This window comes from Leuciscus leuciscus, assembly GCF_965113295.1.
Source record: "Leuciscus leuciscus genome assembly, chromosome: 2".
Taxonomy (NCBI): Eukaryota; Metazoa; Chordata; class Actinopteri; order Cypriniformes; family Leuciscidae; genus Leuciscus; species Leuciscus leuciscus.
The window spans coordinates 7,997,148-8,018,078 of record NC_138726.1 but is presented as its reverse complement, the minus strand read 5'-3'; the positions used below and the strand labels follow the sequence as shown (position 1 = coordinate 8,018,078).

At 36.9% G+C, this 20,931-nt stretch overlaps 1 protein-coding gene across 1 annotated transcript in view; it reads right to left on the bottom strand.

Annotated features, from left to right (window-relative positions):
* dhx38 (DEAH (Asp-Glu-Ala-His) box polypeptide 38) overlaps positions 1-20,105 on the bottom strand; it is a 33,172-nt gene extending 13,067 nt beyond the window's left edge. The window contains exons 1-19 of the mRNA XM_082162288.1: positions 19,945-20,105; positions 18,826-19,201; positions 16,949-17,154; positions 16,704-16,865; positions 14,184-14,346; positions 13,942-14,060; positions 12,987-13,066; positions 12,111-12,266; positions 10,872-11,033; positions 10,670-10,777; positions 10,448-10,569; positions 9,378-9,515; positions 9,072-9,258; positions 8,334-8,519; positions 7,981-8,121; positions 7,794-7,904; positions 4,375-4,491; positions 4,187-4,294; positions 3,988-4,100 (exon numbers count right to left, since the gene is read on the bottom strand). Coding sequence (XP_082018414.1) covers positions 3,988-4,100; positions 4,187-4,294; positions 4,375-4,491; positions 7,794-7,904; positions 7,981-8,121; positions 8,334-8,519; positions 9,072-9,258; positions 9,378-9,515; positions 10,448-10,569; positions 10,670-10,777; positions 10,872-11,033; positions 12,111-12,266; positions 12,987-13,066; positions 13,942-14,060; positions 14,184-14,346; positions 16,704-16,865; positions 16,949-17,154; positions 18,826-19,151 — 2,705 coding nt within the window. The 5' untranslated portion in view covers positions 19,152-19,201; positions 19,945-20,105. The remainder of the gene's footprint in view (positions 1-3,987; positions 4,101-4,186; positions 4,295-4,374; positions 4,492-7,793; positions 7,905-7,980; positions 8,122-8,333; positions 8,520-9,071; positions 9,259-9,377; positions 9,516-10,447; positions 10,570-10,669; positions 10,778-10,871; positions 11,034-12,110; positions 12,267-12,986; positions 13,067-13,941; positions 14,061-14,183; positions 14,347-16,703; positions 16,866-16,948; positions 17,155-18,825; positions 19,202-19,944) is intronic.
* Positions 20,106-20,931: the final 826 nt, after the last annotated feature.

The window sequence follows — 20,931 nt, the reverse complement described above, 5'->3', positions numbered from 1 at the left end:
CGCCTGAAGCCTCAGATGTCCAGACAGCTCCACCACCACCGGAGAAAAAGCAGAATCGGATCAAGACGAAGCAGCGAAGTCGCCTTGCGGAAGACAAGGTTACGCGGCTTATGCGCATTGCAAGTTGTGGAGAGACACTAGCCGCGTTTCCATTAGGCGACCCTTCAAATTGCGCAAATTGAAATTGCGAATTAAAAATACGCACAATGGAAACACGTCAATTTCGCAAAAACTCCCGTTTATCGCAAAAAAGTTTTTATGCTCGCATGAGGAGGTTTTTCAGGCAATTCGAAAAAGGAATATTTCGCAAAACTGATATGGAAACAGTTTTTTGCGCATTTACAGTCACCTGACTTAGAAGACGCGGTGTGTGTGAGGTCCATGTATAGCTACGCAAATAATAATAATTTTATATAATTTTATTATATTATAACATTTAATAGGCTATATTTAGAAGACGCTTTTATGCAAAAAAGGAACAAAGCTGAGTGTGGAGCGCGCATTGCATGGCACGGAGGCGCGGGCGTGACCACTTGCAATAACAGTGGAAACAACTTAAAATACTCTATCATTTCTGGTCATACAGAAAATAATAATACATTATTTTCAACTACTTTTATTTGTGTAAACTCACAATAACAAGAAAACGTTGTGCTTTTGTAAAATAAAATAAAACAATCAGACGCACTTTCATGATCTCCGTAAACTGGAGCGCGAGAACTGAAACAAAATATAGCCTATTTAGGCTAAAGCTTGAAATGTCCACTTTAAAACGAACAAATTCGAATCGAAAGTTAATACCTTCTGATTATGCAATCCATATGAAAGGTGCATTTCTCTCTAAAAGCGCATCTGCTTAACAGTGGTGGAGATGGAAATGTGATTTTAGCCGACACTTAGAAAACAATAGTTTATTAATAATATTAATGACTCTTCTCATTCAGCACTGCGGGAAAATCATCAATTCCAGGTTCTAATTTGGCCTTAGAAAACCAGTAAAATCGACATGTTTTCCTTAATTTGTGAATATTTTAAATGTTTAATAAAGGGGCAAAAAGTCATAAACAAAAATCTGAAAATTCGTCGGTATTTACTTTTTTGCGCAGCAGTTTGTGTAGCCAGTTCAAATTAAAATTTTGGTGTTCAACTTTGCGTTTTAAAAAGACAACAACCGTTCATTTTTCGTTTTTCAATTACGGGTTAAAAAAGGAAAAACGAATGGACACAAAAGTAGCCTACATTGATCGTTTGGACAGAATACGAGACAGAGTTCTTTATTAAATTCATAAAAGAAACAATAATTAGCCTATAGGAATACTGGATTCTAAATCTCAAATAAATGGCACAATCAAAACCTCGGAGCAGAAATGAGGGCGAAACACCCAGAAACTCCTTATATGTGTCGTTCGCAGTATAAGGGTCTTTCCCTGCCATTAATGCTCGGATAACACGCCACGTCAGAGAAAAAAAAGGACGTTTTAGTCGCCTAACAAGTAATGCATTAAGTAGCATTAATGGAAACGCCGTCATTTCGCAATAGTTTTTTTTTTATCGATATTTAGATAATAGCGCAAAACATTTGCGCAAATCTGTAATGGAAACGCGGCAACAGGGAAGTTTTGATTTTAAGTCGGCAGCTGCACAATTCAGCACTGCAAAACAGCGTAAAAAGTAGCCTAAAATGACGCGAGACATATAGGCCTAGTCATTTGTTTGTTCCAGTTCATTTGACAAGGAGTCATTTCACGGTGGCCAATTTAAATGTTACCAGCTAAATGAGACATACTGAGAGAGTATAATTAAGTTCGCTTGAGTAAAAACAATAGGCTACTATTCAGATATTTTATGTGGGGAAGGGGGATTGGTTTGTTAAACTATGAATGTGAAACCATAGTAAAAACAATTGGCGTTGATTGACGCCAATCGGACGTTCATGTTTTTTTCCGTCTATTTGAAAGTTAGGCTAATAAACATGTTGCATTCTATACGGCCTGATTATGTCATTTTTTAAGTTACATAGCCTGCCTCCAGTTTTCCTCAACTTGACTAATTAAGAGGCGATATTTGACCGGCAAATCATCAAAATGTCCGGAAAACGAAACCTCTGCCGGTCAAAATCAAAAAATGTAAAATATATTGAAAAGTGACCACTGACCAGTCACTTACTAGTTTGCACTTGTTTGAAAGCATATACAACTCTATATGAGCGAAAGAGCGCTGAATTTTCTTTTGCCAGTTGTGGGCCCTGCTGCTCTCTTGACCAATGGAAAGATTCCTACAATGTGGGAGTGTAATGTGAATCCTTTGTCTGCATGAAGACCTTAACAAAAATATTTTGTGCTCATTATTGGAAGGCATATTGTTTAATTTTTCATGTTATTAAACTTTATTCTAAAGTTTCAGTGAATCTCTTGTTTCTTCAAGCTTCAGGATGTCCCTTACACTGGCAGCATCTGCAAAAACTACATATCGTGATAAGAATCGAGATCGATCAATATGGAAAAACATATCGTGATAAAAAAAAAATCCATATCGCCCAGCCCTACTCAGATGTACAACACAATATGGAAGAAAAGATCTGTCGCTACTTCCATTTCAGCACGACTTCAATTTCCAGCCTGCTTTGAAGCATCTCTGTCTTTTGAAATAACAAAAAGGCACTGCAGTACATAGCATTTGATATTTTATTTTTGTAGTAAAATACTAGCCTGGCAAGCCAGACCTACATCAAGATGTTAGGTCTGGCAACTCACCATAGACACGGCTCAATCCGAGGGGCGGGATAAACGGCTGTCTTTCAAATTCCCTCAGCACGCAATAGGACAGCGCTTCAACCAACCAGAGCGTTTTCCCAACAGCAGAGCTACTTGATAGATTCAACTTTTGCCATATCTGGCCGGAAAAACTACGAACACATCTTCCTTTTTTAAAGAATGACTTAAGTGCTGTTCTATGCTCTTTTCTCAAAGAAAAACTTAACTCCAAGTCCTCCAGAGTCGCGGCCAAAGCCGATTCGAAAGACTGTTCTCCAGCAGCAGCTCTTCTTTGTTTTCAAGTAGCAGCCAGGGAACCGTCGCAACTCTGCCGTCATATGTTAAGCCCGCCCCGCATACTCTATACGCGACGTGATTGGCCTGACCCAATTTAGGTTTTTGCAGCTCGAAAGTCTATGGAGAGTTGCTAGACTACCCTGGCTGCAAAATACATTTTGCTGCCGCTAGGGTGCGTCTAGATTTCTAGGCTAGTAAAATACACTATCGGTCAAAACTTTGGAATAATAAAAAAAATATATACAGTACTGTGCAAAAGTCTTAGGCATGTTAATACCCCCCATAAATGGCTTAAATGGTTTTAAGTCAGTTATTTATATATTTTGCTGTAGTGTGTCAGTAGTAAATATCAGTTTACATTTCCAAACATTCTAACAGAAAAAATGGAGACAGACTAAATCCAGAAGAACTGCGGGAACGTCTCCAAGATTCTTGAAGAAACCTTCCTGCAAAGCTACCTGAAAAACTATGAGCAAGTGTTCCTGGACAAAAGCCGTTTTAAACGCAAAGGGTCGTTACACCATATATTGATTTGAATTAGTTAATAGAAGTTAAATCATAAATAAATTTAATTTGTGATTTTATTTTTGAAAGCATTCTCACTTTACAGCATTTTAACACAAGTGCCAGTACTTTTCCCAGTACTGTAGCTTTGCAGGAAGGTTTCTTCAAGCATCTTGGAGACGTTCCCGCAGTTCTTCTGGATTTATTCTGTCTCAGTTTTTTCTGTTTCTTCATGTTATCACAGACGGACTCGATGATGGTGAGATCAGATCATACCGGCTGTTGTCAGACTCCTTGTGTTGTCCTTGTGTGGCTATTGCCACAAATATACCCATGCGACTTGTGACTGGTTTTGTGATCCAGGGTCACATATGATGTTTTTGGATGGTCTTTTTTGATGTTGGGCATTGAGGGAGGAACTGACTGATCTTACCTGTAACACTGTCCTGGGCCTGTTCTGCCGGCTCTGCCAGCCCGCTGGTTTGCATTGGCTTGACTGATGGGGTACACCTGCAGCGCATCCATGCCAATGCGAGGGTTGAACACCTAAACAACACAAAGTAATACTGCTGTTAGCATCAGATGTGCAACTCCTCTATTAAAGACTGCTCATTCATAGCAGTTTAATTTACCTTCAGTTTGCAGTAACCAGAATCCACTACAAACATGATGCCGTCCACTGTCAGAGACGTCTCAGCGATGTTTGTAGCAACAATACACTTCCTCACTCCATCAGGAGCCTATACGTAAACACACAGGTTTAGTTCACAAACGTCTCATGATCAGGATATTCCAGTGTCCAACAGAGACAGATGTTTACCTTCTGGAAGATCTTGGCCTGCAGGTCTGAGGGCAGCTGGGAGTAGATGGGCAGCACTGCCAGAGCCGGAGCGTTCTCTAGATCCTCCAATCGCTCCACAATCTGATCTGATGTCACCTGCAGGAACACAGACATCATGTGTGTTATGCGATGCATCATTAGACAGCACAAACTTACCAAACACTATATTTCCAACTAACCTCAAACTTCTGATATTCCAAGAAATCTGTATGTTTCTTGCATATTTCTGGTATATTTCTGGCATATATATATATATATGCCAGTTGGAGTCAGATTTCGTGAATATCTCTATCTCTCTATCTCTATACCAAAATGTACTCAGACACCTAAAACATTTCTCACATTATCACAGTTTATTTGTTATAGTTTAGAAAATGGTAATAAAATATGACAAGAACTCAGAGTTATCAAATAATTTGAGATTTCACTGGTTTTGTCCATCCGTCTGTTTGACTGTCTGACAAATACATTTGGTTGAATAGCTGTCAGCTGTTAAATTTAACTACACAATTAGATAATACCAATTTAGGTCAACCAATTACCAAGCAATGCTTAATTGTGTTCAGTCTGTGGTGTAAAAAGGTCGCATTAGCAATTAAAGAAAAAACACTTAAGCAAAACATGGTCAGGTCAAAGTGTCTGAATAATTTTTTGGTCACAAATATTTATACATTTTACTGGTAGTCACTGTATGAAGAATATTTGGGTAAAATATGTAACAGTTTACTTTATTTTGCTATCCTCGCTTACATAAATGAACTATAGTGTCCTGCACCCACTAATAAAACAATATCAAAAATTATATCTGGTTATATCTGGTGTCTGAATACTTTCTGCTTTGACTGTGTGTGTGTGTGTGTGTGTGTGTGTGTGTGTGTGTGTGTGTGTGTGTGTGTGTGTGTGTGTGTGTGTGTGTGTGTGTGTGTGTGTGTGTGTGTGTGTGTGTGTGTGTATCCATAACAATTGAGTGATGCTAAATATTGTAAAGATCTGCTGTATGCCACTGGTCCATGATTATGTACATTAGGGGTGTGCAAAGCAGCCGGTATTTGTATCTGTATTTGTATTTGTTGAGAGAGGAAAAGTATTTGTATTTGTATTTGTATTCGAGTAAATTTCAAAATAGGTGTAAAAATCCATTTTTTTGCGTTACACTTCTAATTTACGTTATAGTGTAAGTATTCTTTAATTATATATCAATTATAATAATTATGGATATGCAATATTGGTTGATGTTTTTCCATAAATCCAGCAATGAACATGTAACAAGGAACGTCATTGAAAAGAAAATAACATAACAGCCATTACCTACGTTAATGTTACTCTGTCAACAGCATATTGTCTAAATTACCAAGCTAACAGAGCTACTAGTGTTGTCACGGTGCCAAAATTTCAGTATTCGGTACCAATACCTGTGAACATCCACGGTTCTCGGTAACAATTTCGGTAAAGCTTAATTTAGATTAAATTTACATATATTAAAGTTTATATCACGGTTACAAAGATGGAAACTGTAGTATTAAAAACACTACATTAATATTACATTTGTTAGATAACAATAGATAAAATGACCTAACAATAAACAATAGTTAGGCTATATACTGTCGCAATTATTCTCCTTGGGGTTCATTTAAAAATACATTTTTAAAATCAAAAGTTAACATTATTTATGTTAACATTATTTAATGCACAATGAATGAAGTGAACAAACATGACCAATCAAGTGTTTGTATTAAATAACATTCACAAACATTAATGTTGTAAAAATATATTGTTCACTCAATGTGTTGATGTTAGATGCGCATTAAGTAATGTTAATGAATGGTATCTTATTGTAGTGTTACCAAACAGGAGATAAAACATGTTTTATTTGACTTGACTGTACTTATATTTAATCCAAAACTGCATTCATATTTAATTTTAAAAGAGCTTTTTAAACCTGCTAAGAGTTATCCAGCCAAGAATAAGCCTAGAACTGCTTTTCTGACGGACTGATATTAATGACAAAATGACGGCTTTTTTATTTCATTTCTCATCTCCATAAATATATCTAAAGCTAATGCAAGGGCTAGAAATCAATTAATTCTTTGCTGATACTTCGTAATCATGAAGAGCGCAGTTCGCACGCTTTCTCCTTTCCACAAGCGCTTGCCCTCCCGTGGCGTCTGTCGTTGCTATGCAGCGCGCTTGCCGCGCGCCTACATTTGAAATCTGCACGCGCAAAAAACGCGCTATGTGAACTACCCCTTATGACAACGTGACATTAGCCTAATCCAAAATATTTCAGCCACCACATCAGCAGCACCGCCGGTCGCCATGTCTCATGAGGAAACGTAGCTTTTTGATATAAAGTTTTTCTTGTTCCCGAATACAAATATTTTTAAAAGTATTTGTTCGAAATAAGTATTCGTAAAAAACACATTATTTGTGCTTTCCGAATACCGTATTCGGGTTCGGCTCCACCCCTAATGTACATGCATTTGACTGCATCTATAGTATTTATGTCCCTGTAAATCATGTCTTTTAAGTGGACTTAAATAAATATATAAAATGTGTGTGTGTGTGTGTGTGTGTGTGTGTGTGTGTGTGTGTGTGTGTGTGTGTGTGTGTGTGTGTGTGTGTGTGTGTGTGTGTGTGTGTGTGTATATATAAGATTTCTTCGGTTTTTTTGTCTTTTTAACTTTCAAATCTATAATGCTCACTAAGGCTGCAGTAATATTGTGAAATATTATAAAATAACTTTTCAATTTGAATATATTTTAAAACTTAATTTATTCCTATGACGACAAAGCCGAATTTTCAGCACCATTACTCCAGTCTTCAGTGTCATATAATCCTTCAGAAATCATTCTAATATGCTAATCTGATGCTCAAGAAATAATATTATCAGTGTTGAAAATAGTTGTGCTGCATCATATATTTGTGGAAACCGTGACACACTACCATTCAAAAGTTCGGGGCAAGCAATATATTAAAAGAAGTTAATACTTATTTATTGAGGATGCATTAAACCTGTCACACTGTCCTGGGCCCATTCTCTGCTCTGCCAGCCCGCTAGTTTTCATTGGCTTTACTGATGGGATGTTTTCAACATTGATAATAAGAAATGTTTCTTGAGCGGCAAATCAGCATATTAGAATTTCTGAAGGATCAGGTGATACAATTTTGCTTTGCCATCACATGAATAAGTTGCATTTTAAAATATATTCAAATAGAAAATAGTTATTTTGAAATGTTAATAATATATCCAATAAAAGCAGCCTTGGTGAGCATAACAGACTTCTTTAAAAAATATTAACGACTCCAAATCTTTGAATGGCAGCGTGTATATAATAATCAATAGTGTATAAATTGTGATTCCATTCATAACATCTTCTGTACAACTAGAATCTCCTCACCTCAATGTCCTCCTGACCAGGCATGAAGATGAGGATGTCGCCCCCCATCCCGCTGAGATGAATCTGTAAGGCCTGTTTCACAGACGCCTCCACATAGTCCTCCTGAGGAGTCTGAATCACACCAGCACTCAGCGTCAGTCTATAGCACACCAACCCGCTTTAACTAAAGATGCAATTAACACCTTACCTTGCTGAACAAGATATCCACAGGGAACGTTCTGCCGGGAATGTGGAAAATAGGAACATTGCCGAAGAATGCTGCAAATTTGTCAGAGTCCATGGTGGCAGATGTGACAATGAGCTTCAAGTCTGAGCGTCTAGACACCACCTAAATAATCCAAAATAAAGGAAGAAGGGAGAGAGTGACTCATCAGTATCAACATCTAAACTCAACAGTACTCTTTAAATGTATATTATGCACATCAAATTGGTGTACGAAAACCAATTATGTTCACTAGAGTGAAAACAGTATGCAAAACCATCCTCCTGGGTGCATGTGTAAGTGTGTGAGGAGGACAGACAGCTGGAGACGTGGCTCACCTCTCGGAGCAGCCCGAAGAGCACGTCAGTGTTGAGGGAGCGCTCATGGGCCTCGTCCATGATGACAGCGCTATAGTGGTCCAAGTCTGACTCCCGCAGAGATTCCCTCAGAAGAATCCCGTCCGTCATGTATTTTATTACGGTCTTCTCTGATGTGCAGTCTTCAAAACGGATGGCATAACCAACCTGGTATACACATTAAAGCAATAAATAATACCATAAAGCCATAAATAAATAAATAAATATTTAATAAATAATACCATAAATAAAGCCATGGTAAAAATACAATTATATAATTGTATAGAATACATAGATTATGTATATGTATACATATATACACACACAGTATATCAATTATATATATATATATATATATATATATATATATATATATATATATATATATATATCTTTTTATTTTAAGTAACTACTGACGAGGGCAAAGAGCCGAAATGTTTGTATAATTCTTTATCTCCAATTTGTAACAAATACAGTATTCTTAGAGTGCAGACCTTTTTTGCATTTTTAATTTTAATTTCAAGTAACATTTTTTTTTTAAATGGTTTTAGTTTAGTTTTTGTTAACGATAATAACCCTGATAATCTCTTTAGGGCAAAATACATAACATACAAGTCACCTCAAATCCACCAGGTGGCAGTATGTCCCTTAAAATCCATATCTTTTGTAAAGTACATGGACAGAAAATTGCTCCAAGCACACAAGATGTTGAGCACCAACCTCTTCTCCCAGGTTACTGTTCATTTCTTCGCTGACTCTCTTGGCCACGCTCATGGCTGCCACTCTGCGAGGCTGTGTGCAGCCCACCATGCCATAGCCGGTGTAGCCGTCCTCATGAAGATACTGCGTCAGCTGGGTCGTCTTACCACTGCCCGTTTCCCCCACCACAATCACAATATTGTTATCCCTGCCAGAGAAGATACACAACACAAAGAAAACATCAGCATGCCGAATGGGCAGACACATTTAGTGTTAGCTTGTGTAAGGAAGCTGATGTAAGTGAATCGATTTAAATGTCACCCGGACCTGATGATGTTGAGAAGCTCCTGGCGAACAGCAAAGATGGGCAGATACTGTCTCTGCTCTAATAGAGTCTTCTTCTTAGAAAACTCACTGCTCGCTTCATTCTTCTCCTTCATGTGATCAGCAAACTTCTGCTCCGCTCTGAAAAGATGGAAGATAAGAAAGATGAAGAGGCCCAGAAAGAATCTATATATCTATATCTATCTATATCTATATCTATATACACACACACATATATAAAGAAAAATATCTACAATACTTTTTAAAAGATCTAAAAGTAGTCTCTTAAGCTCACCAAAAATACATTTATTTGATCAAAAATACAGTAAAAACAGTAATAGTGTGAAATATTATTCCAATTTAGGATAACTTTTCTATCTGAATATATTTTAAAATGTAATATATTCCTGTGATGCAAAGTTACATTTTCAGCATCACTACTCCAGTCTTCAGTTTCACATAATCCTTCATAAATAATTTTAATATGTTATTTTGCTGCTCAAGAAACATGTACTATTATTATCAATGTTGTAAACAATTGTGCTGCTTAATACTTTTATGGAAAACATGATAGATTTTTTCAGGATCCTTTGATGAATATAAAGTTTAATAGAAAAGGATTTATTGAAACAAATCTTTTGTAAATGTATTATATTTATTCTAAATGTCTTCATTGTCATTTTAGATCAATTTAATGCATCCTCGCTGAATTTAAGTATTAATTTATTTCCAAAACATATATTATTCACCCAAACCTTTGAACGGTCGATTATACAACACAAGTCATACTTTGAATAAGTCATACTTTTAATACTTTGAAATGCATCAAGGTATCATAATTGGATCACAACCAATTGTCTACAAAAGTGAATGAATCTAGAGATTTGTCCCCTGACAGATATACTGTGAAATATTAAATTCTGTTATATGTTTATTTTAATCAGAAAATGACGAGAGCATGGATAAATCAAAGCAATATATTGGGAAAATGAATCACTAAGACAGACAGACAGACAGACAGACAGACAGATAGATAGATAGACAGATAGACAGATGTGAGACACAATATCTACCTGTAATCCACATTTCCATCTTCTCCAACAGCTTTTCCATCTTTTCCCTCATCCTCTGATTTCTTGATGCCCATGATGTCACCCAGTTTGGTGCCAGCGAGCTCCCAGTGTTTGTGTTGTGCCTGTCAAGTGGAAGAACCAAACGCAACAACAATTACATCTACACTACTGTCCTGGAGTGATTGTGGAGTCCAAATGAAACAATAAAAACCAGATACGCACCTTCTTTCTCTCTTTCTGCTCTCGGTGTCGCCTGACCAGCTGACTCCCCTTGCGGGAGATGATGGCCATGTCTGAGGTTGCGTCTTTCACTGGAATGACCGGCTCTGGCTGGAATCGCAGGACAAACGTACAATCATCAATTAAAGACTCACAAGTTTGGTGACTCACCAATAAGCACATCCATGCATAGAGACGTCTGTACCTGCTTAGTGAAGACAATCCTCCCATCCAGGAAGGGTGGCACAAGGTTATGGACAAGAAGGTGGACTCTGGTCGCATTGTCCTCCTCAAAGTCCTCGTCCACCTCCAAGCGCTGAACCACTCCACTGGTGAGCATGCGGTTGGTTTCCCAGCGTTCGTTATCCTGGAGTGAAACACAAATGTGAGCAAACAGTGGAGTGAACAGCGGATGTGTATCAGTATATTAGATCTGTGCATTCGGTCTTAAGGCTGACACACCAAGCTGACGTCACAGAACTAGCTGCGCTGAAAGCTGACTCTATTGACGCCTCACGACGGCTGCATCTCGGCCAAAAAGCTGCTCTTAAACACATCACAAAGACTACAGCTGACTGCCAACTAGCAAGTGTGTTCTGCACCTGTGTGTGAGGAAATAACTGTCTTTATCATCAGGTATATTATTGGCGTTTCTATAGTCTATATTCGTCATTCAAAAAGCAAAAACCAAACTAGAACTGCAGATATATAGACGGTAAACAAAGCAGCGCTTGCTTACCAATTTGAATATCAATTGTGCTGATCCCTTTTTATCATTCCAGGCTGCTCTTGTTATTATGAAAATATTTGTGCATTCAAATTCTCATGTAAGATGACGTAAAATTATAACAGCCTTCTGTCTGTGCCGTCTTGGCTTCCTTGCTTGCTTTTTATCACTTTCGCTTTTATTCTCATGCACTGACTGTATCAAAAATACAGTGAAAACAGCAACATTGTGAAATATAATTGCATTTTAAAGTAATTGTTTTCTATTTTAATATATTTTAAAATGTAGGCTAATTTATTACTGTCAAGCAAACTCCAGTCTTCAGTGTTACATGATCCTTAAGGAATCATTCTAATATGAGGATTTGCCGCTCAGTTATTAATTATTTTTGGTGCTCAATTATTAATAATGGTTCTAAATTTGATCAATGTTGAAAACAGTTTTTGCTGCTTAATATTTTATGTTTTTTCAGGATTCTTTGTTGAATATAAAGTTCAAAATTGTAACATTATAAATGTCTTAACTGTCCCTTGAATCAATTTAATGCATCCTTGATGAATAAAAGTTATTTTATTCAATTTATTTATTCAATTATTTTAAATTGTACTGTTTTTACTGCATTTTCAGTGAGCATGAGAGACTTCTTTCAAAGACATCTTAATTCTTCCAAACGTTTGACCCTGAACAGTGCAGACGGGTGAGGATGTGTTGCGGTACCTCATTGATTTGCCGCTTCTGCGCTGAGATGCGTTTCTGGGTCTGCTTCTGTAGGATCTGCTCCCTCTTCTTCACATATTCTTCTGAAGTGGACGTCAATGGGTTGTGAAACTCATCATAACCTTCATCCATCATGTACCAGTCTCGATCAGCTTGCTGTTTGGACATGACAGTTAGTTAGTACTTGACAAAATACCAACTTGAACATGAAATAAAACCCGAAGCCCAATTTACTTTCTATATGATGGATTAACAAATGAAACAGGATATTGATAACACTTTGTTTTAGGTCAAGTCAAGTCAAATTTATGCTTCAAAGCAGCTTTACAGAAAATATCCAGGTTAATGTTTAGAATATCTTCATATTTTCATGCCTTATAGTCACATTTATCAAGTAATCAAGCAGATGAGATGTGCTAGATTGTATATTTCACTATGCTGCATGTATGCGGATATAATTAAAAGCACCTAACCATATAGTAAATGCATGTTAATTAATATTATTCAGTCCCTTAATATGAAATGTAACCGAATATTTAATAAGTAGTTGTTTGAATTATGAATAGTGGGCATTATAAACCAGAATGGAGCCAGAGTTTTGATGGTGACTTTGCTAAAACAATGACTTGATAGATATTTGGCTATTGCTTATTATTTTCCAATAAGCCATTTGGCCTACACATCAGTGACATCACATCACATTTCAGTGGAAATGGAAAATCAATTCAAAGATGGATCTAGTTATTACACTTTGATAACATTGAAATAACATGCGTCAATAAGTGACGCACATTAAGACCAGGAACATATATTAAGAATCTGAAGGATGTAAAAGGGGTGAACTCTGATTTCCTGCTGACTTTAAAGAGCACTCACCCTCTGATCTTCCTCCCACTGTTCCTTCTCATCTTCATCATTAAACAGGATGCCGTCCTCTCTATCCTCCCTTTTATCTCCTACAAAACAAGAAGCCATATAAATACAGCACTATAGACGCTGTATATACACACTACTGTTCAAAGGTTTGGGGTCAGTACGATTTTTTAGTTTTTGAAAGCAGAGTGTGTTCACCAAGGCTGCATTTATTTGATCAAAAGATAGTAAACACAGTATTGTGAAAATCGTGAAACAGTATTGTAAATATTGTGAAAAATTATTACATTTAAATGAACTGTTTCCAGTTTTAATATATTTTAAAATGTAACTTATTCCTGTGATCAAAGCTGAATTTTCAGCATCATTACTCCAGTCTTCAGTGTCACATTATCCTTCAGAAATCATTCTGATATGCTGATTTGATGCTCAAGAAACATTTATTATTATCAATATTAGTTGAAAATGTGCCGTGTATGTGAAAAGTGTTTTTTCTTTGATGAAAAAGTTCAAAAGAACAGCATTTATATCAAATGCAAATCTTTTGTAACATAGAATGTAAATGTGTAAACTACTATAATTTTTGATCAATTGAATGCATCCTTGTGGAATAAATGTATCAATTTCTTCTAAATATATATATAAAAAAAAAAAAAATACTGTCCACAAAAGTTTGCTTAATATGTGTTCTTGATATTAAGATGGAAGATATTAGAAATACTCTGGGTAAAACTAATGAAAAAAAAAAGATTATAAAATATATAATAATATAAAATAGGAAAAATATTAATAATCAACAGTTTAAAACAGTAAAAAGATAAAATAATAATAATAAATAAATCTAGAATAAATCTGATATAATATACATTAAACAAGTTTAAAATGTTAAAAAAAATTGTTAAACGGTCAACATTTTACCACATTCTCCACATAAAGAACTTGTGAGGACGGTCTTTACCTTTTCCTCTGGACAGGCGTGGAGTGGAGCCAAGATGCTTCCTGTCATTGGCCCACTCATTGTACTTATATGATGGGGTTGGTAGAGGAGTATCTGCCGGATACTGAGGTTTACTTGACCTGAACAACAAAAGTGACAAGGAAACATCTATTAATATTCCTTCTGACCAACACAAACCATGTCACCACAAAAAGTCTTCAACCACACATTGATCACTGAGGCTTTGAGGAAGTGAGTCACACCTGTCTCTCCTCTCACTGTCCCGGACTGAGCGATGGCTGCGCTCGGAGCGGTCAGTCTCCCGGTGCGAGGGGGCAGGAGACGGGCTCTCCCAGTGTGAGTGACGTGAGCTGGAATATCCACTGTCATCTTCATCCCAGCTGGAGCGTGACGGAGTGACCAACCCTGCGTGGACATATGAAACACACTTAACACTTGTTGGTCCTGAAACAGCATTGCTATCAACCAATCAAATTTTTTAGGTTTATGTTTATAGCTAAGGTTAGGCCTGCACGATTTTGGGTGAAATGCGGTAAATTTTTCTGATAAAAATGTGATAGCGATTTAAAATGTAATAAAAAATATAAAAAACAGGTTTGCTGTGCTTGTTTGTATTTTGCAATTTGGCCAAAAATGTGTGGTTATAAATCAATACTGCTTTAAAATGAGAATAATAATAATTAATAATAATTATTACTATTATTATTAAATTAAATAAAACAAAAAAATATTACATAAAAAACTGTTTTATGTTTCATGTGGAGCAGCATTTACTGCGAACTGAGCCGCTCCGAAACACTGAAGATAGCGGATCATGTTACGCACTAGTGTTGTCACGGTACCAAAATTTCAGTATTCGGTACCGATACCAGTGAAAATCCACGGTTCTCGGTACCAATTTCGGTACCAAAGCTTAATTTAGATTAAATTGACATAATTATATTAAAGTGTATATCACAAAGATGGAAACTGTAGTATTAAAAACACTTTACAATAAGATTCCATTTGTTAGATAACATTAGATAAAATGACCTAACAAAAAAAACAATAGTTATATACTGTCGCAATTATTCTCCTTTAGGGGTTAATTTAAAAATACATTTTTAAAATCAAAAGTTAACATTATTTCTGTTAACATTATTTAATGCACAATGAATGAAGTGAACAAACATGACCAATCAAGTGTTTTGTATTAAATAACATTCACAAACATTAATTCATGTTGTAAAAATATATTGTTCACTCAATGTGTTATGTTAGATAACGCATTAAATTATGTTAATGAATGGTATCTTATTGTAGCATTACCAAACTATACAGGAGATAAAATATGTTTTATTTGACTGACTATACTTTTATTTAATCCAAAACTGTATTCATATTTAACTTTAAAAGGGCTTTTTAAACCTGCTAAGAGTAATCCAGCCAAGAATAAGACTAGAACTGCTTTTCTGACGGACTGATATTAATGACGGCTTTTTATTTCTCATCTCCATAAATATATCTAGTAGTAAAGCTAATGCAAGGGCTAGAAATCAATTAATAGGCCTATGTCACACTTCCTCGTCGTCATGGAGAGCGCAGTTCGCACAAGCGTTTGTACTCCCGTGGCGTCTGTCGTTGCTATGCATCCATGAACGCACATGGAAAAGCGAGCGCGCCGCTTCTATTATGAGCGCACTTGCCGCGCGCCATTTGAAATAACGTATCTGCACGCGCAAAAACATCAGCACCACATCAGCAGCAGCACCGCCGATCGCCATCAGCGCTTTGAAGAGGACGCAACTGCACGCGCTTCGGGCATGCACGCGCATCAAGTACCGGGTTTGAGAAAACCTGGTACCGTGACGTTTAAAAAAAATTAGTACCGACTTGGTACCGAAGTACCGGGTCTTTTGACAACACTATTACGCACTAGTTAGGGTAAAACCAGGGTCGGGTTTGAGGAATAGAACAACATTCTTCTCAACCTATCATTTCCTTCTTAGGTTTCCTAGTAGTAGGTTATAGTTCAAAGGTGAGTGTCATTAATTACTCACCCTCATGTCATTCAAAACCCGTAAGACTTTCGTTCATCTTTGGAACACAAATGAAGATCTTTTTGATGAAATCTGAGAGCTTTCTGTCCCTCCATTGACAGCTACGCAACTACCACTTTGACGCTTCAAAATGTTCATAAAGAGATCGTAAAATTAATTCATATGAATTAAGTGGTTTAGCCCAAATTTTCTGAAGAGACTCGATCTCTTTATATGATGAACAGATTGAATTTAGGCTTTTATTCACATTTAACCATTGATCAGCTGAAATAAACAGAAGCGCAACCGAACCTGCTTGACGCACAAGAACAAACCTCATTGGTTCTTGCAGAAGCTCAAATGTGATGCGTAACACGAGAATGAACCTCATTGGTTCTCGCACCTCAAGCGAACATGTTTGAGCTTCCGTTTACCACAACTGAACTTTCTCTTTATGAACTTTCTGAAGCGTCAAAGTGCCAGTCGAGTAGCTGTCAATTGGAGGGACTGAAAGCTCTCAGATTTCATCAAAAAGATCTTCATTTGTGTGTCTTGCATGTATGGAACAACATGAGGGTGAGTAATTAATGACAGAATTTTCATTTTTTTCGTGAACTTTCCCTTTAAGGTTAGGAATGCATACATAATACATAGAAAGAAAGGTTCTACTTGGGTCAATCTCCGGAACAAATAACACAGGAAATGACAACTGACATTCAGTATTGTTAAAACAATAACACTGACCTTTGGTTCTGTTACGGGGTGAATCTGGCTCGTCACGTCGAGTACCACGACTCATTCGTTCGGACGTTCCGTCCCTCTGAGAGCGTTCACTCCTCACGCTGCCTTCACCGCGCTCAGAGCGACTGCTGCTGGATCCACGGTTGCGGCAGCCATCCCGCTCTTCTGCACACAGCCCATAAAACCATGATCAGAGCCTGAAGTTCTGTGCTGAGATCTCACAGGCGGAGAGAGACCCCCTGACTTACCTCTGTCTTTTCTTCTGTCTCTGTCACGGTAGCGGTCGTTGTCTCTGTCCTTGTCTCTGGATCGGTCTTTGCTCTTGTCTTCTTTGGAGGATGCATAAACCCCATGTTCACGTCTGTCTTTTTCTCTCTGTTGATTTTTCAGCTTAAACTCTTCACTAACCCCTCCTGGGTTTGACGGAGTTTCTGAGCCAGTGACACGGTACTTCCTGTAGAGGCACAAAAAAAACCCCAGTAAACTCATGATGCATAGCATTTATTAATTTGCTTGTGGACTTGATATTTAAGATGGAAGGTATTAGGAATGTTCTAGATAATAAAAAAAAAAAGATTACAGAAATAATAATATAATATCCAAAAGTAGAGCTGCACAAATAATCATTAAAAGGTCACAATCTTGATTCAAACACCCATATGATCTTATTCCTAAATGACAACGATTATAAAACAGCTTCACAAAGTCTTTTCAGCCACACAGTATGATTATGTCTGTGTTACAAAAATAAAAAGCTGCTCAAAACCAGTTCAAACTCAATAAACACCTTTTATAAAAACCCAGACTACAGACTACAGCTCAGCCGGCTGTACATAAGCGTATCTGCATTTAAAAAAAAAATATATAATTTGTAAAGGATTGTAAGGGGCTGGTTTTAGCACTAAAATGCTTTGTGAAATACTCTTAGAGCAAAAATTTAGGAGTTCTAAAATTAGGAATGACACGCCCATTATTTTTCATAGGGATGCATGATATATCGGCCACCATATCTTTATCGGCCTGATAAGAAAATGTGGCCGATATATATTAAAGCCAATAAATAATGGATTATTTCGTTCGGCTGAGACACTTCAGATGTGCACTGTTCACCATGATGGTTTTGAATCACTTGAAATATGATTGAAATCACTTCAAAAAGGAAAATACGGTAAAGTGCAACATGTCTGTCACATGGGCTACATAAAATTATAATAAAAGCACTGGGTCTCATTTATGAAACATTCGTAAATATACGAGTAAATATGTGAGTGATTTGCGCTTAGAGACCTTCCCGAAAACTCTTCTCCTGATTCACAAATACTTCGTAAACGTCACGTGATAGTGAAATGTGTGTGTGTGTTAATGAATTCCAATCAGTCGTAAATGGGACTCGCGTGCACGCTCATTCTCAATTACCATAAATCCCACCCATTAAATCCGACTGACAACTATATATGGGCATCATATTATGACACCAAACGAAGGATTTCAACATGTCTTCTCAAAAGCGAATGAAAAAGAGAAATTTCGCAGATGCAGAAATTGAAGTTTCATTATCAGAATGAATCCGAAAATGTACGCCAGAACCACTTTACACACGATTTACACAAAAATTCATTCTCCTCGTGTTTCATGAATGAGACCCATTATAATTGTGTGCATGGGACATGTCTTTTAATGGTGAGACTTTTTTTTTTGTAATCAGGCTCTCAAAAAATATATAAAAATTACAATATATTGGTTATCGGCTTTCAAAGAATTATCGGTATCAGACAAAATTTTAATATCGGTGCATCCCTAATTTTTAAGAGTTTCTCCTAAACCGGCAAGTTAGGAGCTACTTTTAGCCTTAAGATGTTTCGTGATTACAGACTCTGTCTACGTGGCACAAATAATTTTTGGTTACACTTTATTTTAAGGTGTCTTTGTTAAGTATTACATTGATCACTACATGAAGTTCGGTACTACATGAACTTACTATAATGTTAGCATTAGAGTTTGCTTTAGGGTTATTTGCATTTTATGCATAATTTAGGCTACTATTGTTACTATAGTAAGTAAGTACAGATGTAACAAGGACACTGTAAAATAAAGTGTTACCTAATTTTCATGAAGAACAACCCACCTTTCTTTTTTCCCATTCCTGCTCTCGCCATCCTCTTCAGTTTCATCATCAGACCCTGAATCACTTTTTCCCTCCTCCCAGTCCCTGTAGGACACCACCTTGGATTTCTTGGGTTGATCATCCAGCCCTTCCTTCCCCTCACGTTCCTTGCGTTTCTGGGCGGCCAGCAGATCCAGGCCCAGGAGCGAGGTGCGTGGAGCGGGTGCTCTGAACACATGTTGTTCTGTTGAAGCGATCTTCTTCTTCACTATCAGCCCCCCGACCTGCACACTGGGGTCACTGCCTTCTAGTCGATGCAGGGAGGAATCATCTTCCATCTCTTCCATCTCTGCTGAGGTGTCGATCACAGCACTCAGCTGATGGATTTCTGGTGTATCTAAAAAGCCATTGCCAAAGGTTACTCACGAGGGCCAAAAATACAGACTTTGTGTTAGAAGTCAAATAAACACACGCTGATACAATATGTGATTAATAGGAGTACATGGAACTAATAATAAGTAAAAACTGGAAAATGGACATGTTTAACTGTTACCTTTCTACATACAATTTTTTTTTTTTTTTTTCTTGTTACATAAATATATCTAAAATGCCCCTAAACAATACAACGGGTAGGTTTTGCCACTTGCCACTAAAAAAAAGTAATTTCTAGCACTGTTTCTACCACAATACCAGTTACTACAGCTATTATTGTTAAAATAAAAACGTAACGTTAACGTTAGTACTTAGCATTAACGTTAGCCATGGCCACCACTGTTACAACAATAATAAACGATAGGAAGATGTTTTTGACTAATTATAATCTTAAAGGAGATCGCAACATAATTAAGGATTCAATTTAATGTTTAATGTTTGATGTGCGCCTCAAAATATCACCAATTAATAATTGTAGTAACAATAGTATTTTGGTTGCCAAGGTAAGTTTGCTGAAAGGTTCGAAAACATTAATAACTGAACTGATCATATAGCATTTTGATCATAAAACCAGCGCTGCCGCTGTATTATCGATATGTACGTTTATTAAAATGAAGCTGATTAAATCTCTCAAATGTGTTAATGCAAAAGCAGCACTGTGGCACTAACGTAACGTTACTCATTTATAAGAAAAAAAAAAGGGTTTACCTTTGAAACGATAGGTTCCTCAAAACTGCTCTACACTGTATAATTAAAGTTATGTACTGAATGATAAAATCAAAAAATCATTAAGTGAAATAGCATAGCGGTTAACGTCAACAATGTGTACAGTAGGCCGCCATTACTATCCCAGCATTCACAGGGAAGTGACGCCTCACGCCTGTGGGTTTCGTGAATCGATTCCTGAACCGGTGTCCTATTAAATGACTCAGTCAACTTGATCGCAAAGCTTTAGTAAACGAAGGAACTACAGTTTGTGAGTAACGTAAGCAGGGAAAAGTCTTTTTCGTTCATTCATTGGCCCTTTTTGTGAGATTTATCGCGTTTCATCACCACCTCGTGCTTTTCAGTTCGTTTCATTAACCAGCGAAATGTCGCACCTCATTCAGTTTGCTGTTTATAAAGCTTATTGAAAACGTGGCGATAACAGCATGTTTTAAACAAACTACACAATAAAATTGAGCGCCTCGAAAAAAAATTGAGTGAATGCCAGCGAATTGGTGAATTTTAACCGATTATTTGAAACAATCCGTCCGAAAGAACCGACTCCCTAATGAACCGACTTCCTAATGAATGACTTCCCAGCACTTTTTTTACCAAGCGATTTCTTCTTTAGAATAACAATTTCCAGCATATTTAATGTATTGTTGTTATTGTTATTATTAGTAGTATTAGCAGATGGTGCTACCGTGTTCATGTGACTGTAAGTACAGACAAATGAACCAGATGTAGGCTACTTACTAAGTATTTTTTAAGCTCCTTGCAACCACAGATCTTGTGTGGTCTTGGACCACTCCAATGAACACTCAAATTTGTAATATTTTTTAAATGAATGAGTTTTGTGTGAAAATGACCTGAGGTTCTGTCAAACTGATAAGGTTTTAGGTGCTTAAATAATATAAAATACATCATATATCCTAAGTAAACAAGTCATTGTTAACCAGGATATTATTATCGCCGTTGTTATCAACCAAC